The 11,645-nt window shown below is 39.4% G+C and overlaps 1 protein-coding gene across 1 annotated transcript; it reads right to left on the bottom strand.

Annotated features, from left to right (window-relative positions):
* Window positions 1–628: 628 nt before the first annotated feature.
* Window positions 629–10,979, bottom strand: SRP9 (signal recognition particle 9). The gene is made up of 3 exons (XM_005903715.3): window positions 10,774–10,979; window positions 6,037–6,105; window positions 629–1,829 (listed from the first exon to the last, which is right to left on the bottom strand). Exons 1-3 carry the CDS (start codon window positions 10,843–10,845, stop codon window positions 1,710–1,712), a joined length of 261 nt encoding a protein of 86 aa, XP_005903777.1. The 5' UTR covers window positions 10,846–10,979; the 3' UTR covers window positions 629–1,709.
* Between the last annotated feature and the right edge of the window lie 666 nt (window positions 10,980–11,645).

Consider the following 11,645-nt stretch of genomic DNA (forward strand, 5'->3'; position numbering starts at 1 on the left):
GGCAACTCACTCTAGCATCCTTGCCTGGGAAATACCATGGACAGAGGAGCTTGGTGGGCTACAGTCCACAGGGTGGCAAAAGAGCTGGACACAACTTAGCAACTGAACAACAACTGTGGTTTACACATCAGAATGCCCAAAATCCGGAATTTCTATTTTTGTGCAGCAATGTTGTGAGAAAACAGCATTCTCCTGCGTTTCTGCTGGGCATGCAAAATGGGACAATCGTGGCGTAAAGCAATTTGACAATATCTATTAAAATTAGAAACACATATGCCCTTTGACTCACCAATTTTATTTCTAGAAATTTAATGTACACATATACTACTCATGTGTATATTCAGTGCAGCATCCTAACAGCAGAAGACTGGAAACAACCAAATGTCTATCAATAGGAGACTTGAAAAAGCTAGCATGGTTCTTTTGTAATACAACTGTGAAAAACAGTGGGGAAAAAAAAAAAGAAAACAAATGCCGTAACAGAGAAAGTTGAGTAATAAAAGTACGAAGAAACAAATAAAACGTACATACAGCATAATTAGACTCACTTTAGTCTAAACTAATATAGAATATCCCAGTCAAGAAATCAATTATCCTTAAGAAGTTGAAAACTTAAAGAGACATAATACACATTTACGTAATATTTTATTTACTGACCTCTCTGAAACATGCCAAAATTCATACAGTTAATGGAACCTTGCATGTTGAAACACTGGTCAACACAACAAATTCCAAACAAAAAATATTTTAATGTAGGAATCAACATATTATATTTAGGTTGGTAAAATTAATTGCAAATATAAGATAAATGTCAAATAATAGATTTCTGGTTTAAAGGAAACAGTTGTGACAGTCTTGCTTAATACCTTGGTTAAGTAAAGACAAAAACGGGCTGGGGTATCAGAGGTATGCAAAAATTTAACAGTTCAAATAATCTTTAGCCCTTCTGAGAAAAGATAGATGGCAAATATGTGGCAAATATTTCTGTAATATGGTAATTTCAATCTATTAGTGATCATTCTGTTCATGCATTTAAAGTAACCGCAGATGTTTCAGAGCACTGAAAATTAGATTCAAAGTAAGTCTTTGCTCAACAAGTTAACGATATGAATCCCTTATATTTAAAAATATAGCTTAAATTTGTAAAGTTTAAGGTAAAGCATACTTGTTTGCATAATTATTTTTAGATATAATTGAGACTACACTACTATATATAATCAGCTATATTGCTGTGCACAGTTAATTCCAGTTACCTTATTTTATATTTGCTGGTCATTAACAGCACAAAATTTATGCTCTGAAAAAAATACATCAATCTAGCAAAACAATTATATTCAATTTTCTTTTAAACACAGATTAACTAAATTTAAGGAAGAACTAGCTTTTCTTAATCTCATTTTCAAGTTACTGATACAAACTTAACAGCGAGTAATTATTTATTTTGCTTAACACCAAATAATCCACAAAAAGTTTCCAAGACAGATGCATTTCTTGTTCAATCTCCAAAAAATAAATAAAGGCTTTCTAACTGAAAGCATTTACATTCCTGGCTCTCTAAAGTAAACATTAAAAAACAAAGTACAAAAAAAATGATCTCTTGGCTTCTGAACAGCCCACTTAGTTACATAAAGTATTTTCTCTCCCAATACTTTTTCAAATTCAAAAGATATTTACTTCCTAAGAACATAACAGTCTTCATTTCAAACCATTCAGTCTGTTTCCATGGCAACACTGCGGGATTCCTTGGCCACCATAAGTCGCATTAGTTGACTGTGGAATTTCTCAATCTTCTTTACATCTTGAGCTTGGTCTGTTCTATACACCAAACACTGTCAGGAATTTTAAAAGCACACATTAACTATGTAAAACTAGATTACTAACGACATAGCAAACATATTCTTGGGTAAAAATCTGAGTCTTTCCCTACCACTGTTTTGCTTTACTTCCTCCAGAGATCATTCAAGTTTCCAGGTTCCCACAATTACATTCCTTAAGTTTAGTATTTTATAATATTTAAAATGCCACTGCTATGGACGAAAAACAAAAGGTACTCTATTCAAAGCATCTCAAAAATCATCAGTAGACTAATGTAATCAAATTCTGCCATGGTCTGATGAGAAAAATTAAAGGTTGGAATCAGGTAATTTCTCGCTGGGATCTGGTTATAAATGATTCTATAGTTATAGTGGGAAAAGCATATACATTTTAGGATCTCTTTCTCTGTTTATGAAATGGGAAGTATATGGTTAATGATAATCTTTTAAAAATCAGGAATTCCTTGCTTACTGCTGGTTGCTACCTACATCAAGCTAGATAAATTTGTTCAACCTTGATTTCTGGTATTATTTATAACTTTTAAACCAATCCAAACTCTTCCTTGCTTTACATTCAATTCTTCATCTAGAATCTTCCAAATTATCAAACTTAAGGTGGCAGTCTTGTTTTGTAACACAAATCCATTTTTTTTTCAGCCCATCTTATGGATTCATATGAGTTTTAAGCAATGGGAACTTTGTGATCCTGCAGTAATATTCATCAACTTAAACTGATTTGTTGGAGTTCAACTTGATCGTGCTGTCAACTTTAAAAAAACGCACATCAGAGTCATGAGTTAAAAGTTTTATCTGGGGCAATACGAGGACTGCAGCCCAGGAGACAGCACCTCAAACAGCTCTGAGAGACTGTTCCAAAGACATAAAGGAGAAGGACAGTATACATGCAATTCTGGTGAAGGGGGAGTACATGCAATCAAGCATGTTTATTTTTTAGAAAGTTTCTGCTGGTCTCGTGACGCTTCTGCCTGTCATGAGAAACAGTCATCACCATGAAAGATTTTAGTGCTTTTCTAGATACAAGGAGATATAAGAACTGGGCTCAGAAAATCAGCTCCTGAGAATATCTAACTATCTGAAGACCTGTCCTGCCAGGTTTCGGGGAGCACAGAGTGCCTCATTTCTGCTCTCCATCCTGGGCTCCTTCAAGGGGTGCTGGAGGTCAGCAGCTGCAGCAGCACATGATTTAATCCTTGTAGAGGTAGATGGCAAGTGCCAATTTGTGGTTGACAATGCGCAACTGATTTGAATTCATACAGCCCTTAAACCACTTACTTAGAAAAGTTCACACATGGTACAAATCTGTTTAACAATCTTATACAGTGGCCATAATCATCTCCAGACTTTCAATTTTAGTGTATGTACTATAGGAGAACATATACCTTCTCACTACAGTTTGACATAGAAAGAGGTCCAAAGAAAACAATATTATAAATCAGACATGGAATTAGAAACAGAAGATGCACAAATGGGACTATAAAAAAGTCAAAGCTCTAAAATAATAAAGTCTAAGAAGAGTTTTCTAAGCCATTAAAATGAGTTACTGAGGGAAGTATACAAACTTTTCTTTAAAAATCACTAGAAAATAGATTTTTCCATTGGAGTTGGTTCACACATTTATTATTTAGTATGATGGATTTGATTCTATCTTTGGTCCCTTCTAGATAAGGACTAATTCTCAGTAGTTTTAAGAAAGGGAACAAAAAGAATCCTTTATACTTAGATCTTATCACAGAAATCATTAATGTTAAAGTTCTTTCCAGTATTGCTTACCATGGATCTTTAACGATATTTAATCATTACCAGAGGCCAAAAGTCATCATTTGGAGGTAAAGTCTTTTGTATTGAATTCAATTCTGCATTTTCCTCTATTTTTAAAGCAGAACATACCAATTTCTCTTCAGTAGATATACCTATCCACTCTGTGACAATCACAAGTAACATTTTTCTCAATGTGAATGCTCAGGATTCAAGTATACATTTATTGAACCTACTAAGTGGCAGGCACTAGTGCTAAACACGTCCACATATTTCATTTACTTTGTACAACAACCCAATTAGATGAGCAGACTATTACTATGGCACTTCACAGATTAAGGTCCCCAAAGCCAAACTTTTGGCCTGATCTTCCCCAAGACTAAAACACTCTTAGATTGCTAAGCTAGGATTCAAATCTCCTCAACCTAGGTTTAGCACACAACAGCTCAATTTACTGCTTTTTGCATTTCACATTCAACAAACTCAATAGGTTCTTAGAAGATATGACACTAATTTAAAAAGATCTGACTTCATGCAACCTCATAATGGAACCCTGAATACAAATACAGTAAAAGAAACGACCGAAAGTCATTTTTAAAGTCACTATGAGATTTTTAAAAGAGTTAATCCATTAAAAGAAATGCTTGTTAAGTACCCTTTGGGTCAGGACTAGTCACCTCAAATACAGTTAAGACTATCACTCATCTATTCTTGTTATTTTGAAGCCCACAACCTATTAAAAGTCAAATGTGATTAAAAAAAAAAATTGTGAAACAGCACAAAGAGAGGCAGAAATAAAAACAAGAAATGAAGCAGTCCTTCTGAGGTGGGTTTTGAAATATAAGCAGTTGGCTTGTCACACTGGGGCAGGGGTGGGATTCAATACTGCAAAGATGGAGACAGACTTGTTCAAAAGCTCAGAGGCCTAAGACCATGGCATATTAAAGGAGGCCTTAAGTAACACAAAAAGACAGAGATTAGAGGGGATGTGAGGGTGGAGTTTACATTATGAGTGATGAGAAGCCGCTAAAGATTGTTAAGCAGGGTAGTAAGAATCCAATTTGCATTTTTAGAAATCACTCTGGCAGGACAGTAGTAGTAGGACAACTGAAGGACGAACTGGAAGCAGGGACACAGAGCTACTAGTCCAGGCAAGTGACAATGAGGCCTTAAGAGGTTAGCAATGAAGATGGAGGGTTCACGACAGGAAATGAGATGAGATCTTCAATCAATAATTCACAAATGCCCAGCAAAGCATATGGAACTTATCAGAGGATCAAAATACAAGTTTTTCAAATGAAGGAATAGTAAATGTGAGAATAAGGGAAAGGAAGGGGCCAAAAATGATTCCCAGGTTCTGAGCAGGTAGATGACAGTGTAATTAAAGACAGGAAGCAGGAGGAACCAGTTTGATAAGGGATGAGGACTTCCATTCTAGACAGGCTAACCTTACCAAGTAGAGGAAGAAAGATGCTCAACTCAGACCTAGTTAGGAAGCCAAAAGAAAAATATGAGCTAAAGGTACAAAATTGGAAACAGACATACAAGCAGTACTGGACTTAATGGACTGATCCAGAAGTGGTAAGATGACATCAAGGACAGAATCCTGGAGAAACCAACACTGATGGGGCAAGTCAGCAAAATAACTAGCAAAGAATGAAATAAACAGAGAAAGAAAAACAAGATAAAAGGGAGCCACAGATGCCAAAATAATTTCTCCAAGAAGTGGTTTTCTGTATCAAAAGCAGCCAGGAGGGGGACTTCCATGGTGGTCCAGTGGCTAAGACTCTGTGCTCCCAATGCAGGGGGCCCAGGCTGACCCCTGATCAGGGAACTAGATCCCACATGCTGCAACTAAGAACCCGAATTCTGCAATTAAGGATCTTGCATGTCTCAACGAAGACCTGGTGCAGCCAAATAAATATTAAAAATATTAAAAGCAGCCAGGAGGTCAAGCAAGATATGAACTGCTGGGTTTGAAAATGAAGGGGCTGCTGCTGAGCCCTCACTGAGAGCAGGTTCAGGGAAAGACTTCATGTAGAAACCACATGGCAGAGGGGTGAGAAATATATGGGGTGAGGAAGCGACAGGAATGAGCAGACAGGGAACGAGAGAAACGCAACTACAGAGCCCGTAACTTGTGTTCAGATACCATTTACTCCTCACACATCTACAAGGAAACCTTCACCCCTGATCTATGTTTGGTCTCTATGTTCCTCCTGCTCAGCTGTTATTAAACTAGACCTGACAAACTGTATGAATGAAGCAAGGTGAATTATCTTTCCAAGTGCCTAGAAAAATAGCTTCAAGAACAAGGCTCTTGGGAATGAAACACAAAAGAAGCATTCTAATGGGTGACTTGCATAAATTCTATGTAAATAATTTCAAACAAATGATTAACTCAAACAAATCTGAAAGTATGCAACAAATAAAAATGTATACTTACAACTAAATCATCTGTTACTTTAATACACAAACTCCCATCAGAATGCCTATATTTGAGAACCACACGGGCCTGAAATAAAAATACATATTTAGAAACAGTGAAGTCAGAAGACATTTCTCATAAATAATTTAGTCTTCAAGCGAGCGAAAATAGATCCTTTTAGAATAGCCAAAATATCTAAAGGCACCTTTACTGTAAACTTATCATTACTGAAATGAGGGAAAACAGCATTTTGTGCATTCCTATTGCTACAATATTTTTAAGACTTAAAAGAAAGTCAGGTATTTTATTTTCAGCCACTTAGAAAAGATGTACTGAAAATTCCCAAGGCACACCCATATTCAGAGAATGTCTTTAAGACTCTTAAGGTGGTTTGGCGTTTCTTGCCAGTAAGACTATGTACTGAAGGGTATTCACAGCATGCTACCTCAAAAGTATACCACTTCAGCCAAAGGAAAGTTTTGAGCTGAAGGCAATTAGTTCTCTGCCCTTTCTGATCAAAAGCAAGACATAAATTAAGCTTTGTAAAGATTACGTAAGTTTCCAATTGAAAAGGTGTTTCTTCTCCCTGGGAAAAGAGAAGAAGGTTTGTTCCCTAAAAACCTTACCAGACAACTCTAATATTGCCCATACATTTCCTAAGCACCTTCTCAGAACGTACTCCCTCCCAGAAACCCCAAATCTCTTTTCCTCTGTCCAACCTCCCTCCCATACTTTCCCACCCTTAAGATGGTATATAGGTCCCAAATTCCTCCTCTTTGTGAACTTCTATGCTAAGTGTAAAGTCTTTGTATTTATTAACCTGTCTTTTGTCAGTTTAATTTGCAGAGCCCCAGTTACGAAACCTAAGAGAGTAAAAGAGAAGGTTTTCTTCTCCCCTATAATACCCACACATCTAGCCACAGAGGACTGATAGGAAAAAAAAAAAAGCGGGGCGGGGAGTAGCAGAAATGGCTAGTAAAGTTCAAATCCATTTCCCAGGAGAAAGTACTGCAGTTGCAGTTCATACTTTCCATCTTCCCATGGCTCTCAAGAGGTGGACTCAGATTAATTACTCAGCAAAATCGTATCTTTCTCACGATGCCATGACATGAGACACAACTTTCCACATCTAGAGTAACTCCTACATTGAGTGCCATGCTACACAGCACTTTTTGCTATTGGGTGTTCTACAGTTAGGAAGCCAAGAAAATGATTTAGATATCAGTATATTCCAATAAAAGAAAACAGCTCCCAATAGAGTTTACAACCTCCATGAATATTATTTTTATTTCTTTAAATGATGGATTCAAAACAGTGTACTGCAGCAGAGTCAAGTTTCTTATTAATCAAAAATATAATAAATAACTCTAGTTTAGCTTTAGCTAGCTGTTTTAAAAATTGCTAAGTATCTACCAGACAAAACAAGAAGATATATTTAAAATGGCTCCAATGCAGCACAGGACCCTCAAGATAATTCTGGAAACTAGATAAAAAGGGTTATTAGAGCTTTTTCTACAGCTTTTCTCATTATGCCTTCTACTCTCATGGGTTTGCAAATTTAAAAAGGTCATATCATCCTGAGATTTGTCTTGGTGAGGGAGCAAAGGGAACTCACCAAGCACTTAAGTAGGTGTAAGTATCTTTAGACTACCTAATAAGATTCTACTTATTGAGCTAGTAAATTCAGTTTTACATATTAAAAAAATTCAGTCCTCTGGAAACAAAAGGAAACCAACTTAAAAACGTACTAAGCATGACAACTGTGTAAAGTTTTAACTCCTGCTTAAAAGAATACTCAGTGGCTTCATTAGGAGAAATGAGTTTAAAAACTCTTTGCGATCCCATGGACTATATAGCCTGGCAGGCGCCTATGTCCACGGGATTCTTCAGGCAAGGATACTGGAGTGGGCTGCCATGCCCTCCTCCAGGGGATCTGGAACCCGCTAAGTCTCCTGTATTGGCAGGCGAGTTCTTTACCACCAGCACCACCTAGGAAGCCCCAATTCCCTTTCTACTGGTAAATTAGAAAGCACCTAAGTTACCATGTCAGATGCCACTAAGAAGAAAAAGAAGTCAAGGTTCTTGCTTTTTTAGTAATTCAACCAACTTAAATAATCAAAACATAAGACAACATGAATTAAGTCCTAGAAAGACATACACAGGTAAAATGCTAAAAGAGGAAACAAGTAATTTAGATTGGGGGAAGGAAAAGTGTAAAAAGAATTTATGGAAATGGCTGCAGAAATGCATTTTTTGTTTTCTTTCTTTTAGGGAAGAAGTTAGGAGAAAGGCTGAAGCAGCAGTCTGAATGAAGATATGATGCATTCTGTAGCTTTCTGAGGCTAGCTAGGGCTGAGGACGGTGGAAATGGTGGGAGACAAAGCCAACAAGACTGGAGAGAGGGTCAGACTGGGGCCTGGAAGATGGGACTTTTACCAGCAATCAGTGAAGAACTAGTTTTAAAACAGGAAACTGGGAATTCAATTTTTGTGTCCGAGATAGCTGCAGTATGTATGAGAGTGAAAAAGGAATTTTAAATGCAGGCAGGCAAAGAGGTTATTACATGGTCCAGCAATAATACCATCTTCACTTAGAGCAGATGCATGGAGAATGGTAAAAGGTGATAAATATGATCAAGAGAGAGAGAAGACAAAGAATTCTGTAAAACAGATCCCAAAGAGTTCTGACAAAATTTTTCTTCTTCTTTAGTTTCAGCAGTATAGACTGGTAGAAACAGCATGAACACGGTGTTTAGAGATGTGGGTTCAAATTTTAGCCTAATCTCTTAGCGATCACCAGGCAAATCATTTAATGTATCTAAGACTGTTCATTCAACTACCTCAAGGGATTGTCTTCAATTGTATACATAAATTATACAGCTAAGTGTATATACATAAAATGTCTGTCACATGGAAGGTACTCAATACAACTGTCAGTCCAGCTCTCTCCCACTCATCCCCTCACCGACCTATCAAAAAAAATCAGTTAAAAAGAAGTGAAAGTTAGCCTGAGAAGGCACAAGTTTTTAGGCCACTGGAATTTTCTTAACAGAACTCATAGGCTCTCCCTCTCCTGCCTATTCTACACATGCTTTGTTCATAGCAACGCTCAATAATAATCATTTTATTTTCATTTTCCCTATAACTATGACCACATTCTTACAGTATTATTATTCTTACTGTGGATCTGTATATTCTTTACTATCTTTCCAAATACTTTTAGTTTACACTGTGGGTACTTCTACAAAAGTCCTGTATAGTCCTCATGGTACACTGCTTAAAGAAACAAATGATCCTACGAACAAAATCAACCAAATGGAGGAGCCAGAAATTGTGTCATAAACAAAGTACTCAATTTCACAAGTATCTAATTCATTTTATCATTTATTACTATTACATCACTTTACTGCAAAGAATGGAACTAAGAATGTTTCCGGTTTCTTGTTACTTATCTAGGTCTAAAAAGCTAGCAGGGCTTTTTAATATTTTAAATAATATTTAGATGACAATAAACACCAAGAGGAAGAAAAATCAAGACTCAAATGCTAAATTCTTGTCCTTGCAACCTCTTTGGTTACTCACACACACACACACACACACACGGATCCCTGTAATTCATTCATGGCCCCCATAAAATTATGATAAGTCAATGTCAGAGGTTAGCTTATTATAATTTTATGGGGGCCATGAATGAATTACAGGGATCCGTGTGTGTGTGTTACTCGCTCACTTTGTGTCTGACTCTTTGTGACCCCATGGACTCTAAACCAGTCCCGCCAGGCTCCTCTGTCCATGGAATTCTCCAGGCCAAAAATACTGGAGTGGGTTGCCATTCCCTTCTCAGGGGATCTACCTCACCCAGGGATCAAACACAGGTCTCCTGCATTGCAGGCAGATTCTTTACTGTCTGAGCCTCCAGTGAAGCCCACAGGGATCCACGGACCCCCTAAAACTGTTTACAAACATTTATGTGTTAAGTGCATTCTCCTGCTCTCAAAGGGCACTAACCTCCAAAATATTAAGAACCACTAATCTGCGGGAGATAGATGCCTCCAAATTGGGGTGTTTGATGCTTTTGAACTGTGGTGTTGGAGAAGATTCTTGAGAGTCCCTTGGACTGCAAGGAGATCCAACCAGTCCATCCTAAAGGAAATCAGTCCTGAATATTCATTGGAAGGACTGATGCTGAAACTCCAATACTTTGGCCACCGGATGCGAAGAACTGACTCATTCGAAAAGACCCTGATGCTGGGAAAGATTGAAGGCGGGAGAAGGGGACGACAGAGGATGAGATGGTTCGATGGCATCATCGACTCGATGGACATGAGTCTGAGTAAGCTCCGGGAGTTGGTGATGGACAGGGAAGCTTAGCGTGGTGCAGTCCATAGGGTCGCAAAGAGTCGGACACGACTGAGCGACTGAACTGAACTGAAGCGCCACAGGAGGCCGAACCTGCAGCCGGGAGGAGCCCTGCCCTTAGAGACACGTAAACCAACGACAGGGAAGCTCAGGGATTGTAGGCGGGGGAAGGTTTCTTAGAGCCCAGACTTGACCCTGATTTTGCTGATTTCAGGCTTCACTGGGCCCTTATTAAGATAAGAGACAAAAAGAACAATCGGACTTCGCGCGGAGTCCGTCTCTCTTCACACACAGCACCTCCTAGGATGCTGCAGAAGCTCCGGAGGCCGAGCGGATGGCAGAGAAGACATCCTGACCCGGAGGTGGGACAGAGACACTGGGTCCGCCTGCGATTTACCTTCATTGGGTCGGCGAGGTAGAGTTTCTCCGCTGCGCGACTGAACTCCTCCCAAGTCTGGTACTGCGGCATCGTGGGACCGCGGCAGAAGGACAGAAAGAGGCACGGCTGTGGACCGGAGGCGGCGCGGCACGGCCCACCTACCTCCCTAACTCCCACAGCCGCCTACCGAGACAGGGGCCCAGACGCTCAAAGATGGTGGCGCCGCCTCGTACCAACGCCTCGCTCCATTGGCCAGCCAGGATCGTCCTTGCCCAATGGGAAGGAGGGATGTTGCCTAGGAGGCGGAGCCCCAAGCGTGCGAGTCTGTGAGAGGGTCCGAAGAGGTGAAGAGAAGGGAGACGATGGAGGTTGCCATAGCGCCCCTTGTAGGACTGGAGGAGGATCTGTCCCGCTGTCCTTCGGGCTGGCCTACAACGGTAAAGCCCAGGTTTCTTCAGCAAAGATAGAGCGGCTTAGTGATACGCCTACAGCTTAGTGAAAGAAAGGGGAGACATAAAGGAAGAGTGCAGTGGAGAGCTTTATATGATAGACATCTGTGTCTAGAGGACGCTAACAGGGATGGCACAAGTTGAATCTTGAGAAGCATGACGGGTGTTGAACAGGTGGGCAGGGCAGGACGTCGAGGCCCATTTTTGATCCGTAGTGTATTTAATGTGGTGGGCATCTCCTGGAGGAGGGCATGGCAACCCACTCCAATGTTCTTGCCTGCAGAATCCCATGGACAGAATAGCCATAGAGTTGCAAAGAGTCAGATAGGACCTAGCAAGCACGTATTTGGGGCCTGGGGGAAGAATCAAGGGAAGAAATCATATCACTTAAGCCGGAAGAAATTTGAACTTTGTTCTCCAGGCTATGGAGTGAGGTAGAAG

The sequence above is a fragment of the Bos mutus genome, chromosome 16 (genome assembly GCF_027580195.1).
Source record: "Bos mutus isolate GX-2022 chromosome 16, NWIPB_WYAK_1.1, whole genome shotgun sequence".
In the NCBI taxonomy this organism is placed as follows: domain Eukaryota; kingdom Metazoa; phylum Chordata; class Mammalia; order Artiodactyla; family Bovidae; genus Bos; species Bos mutus.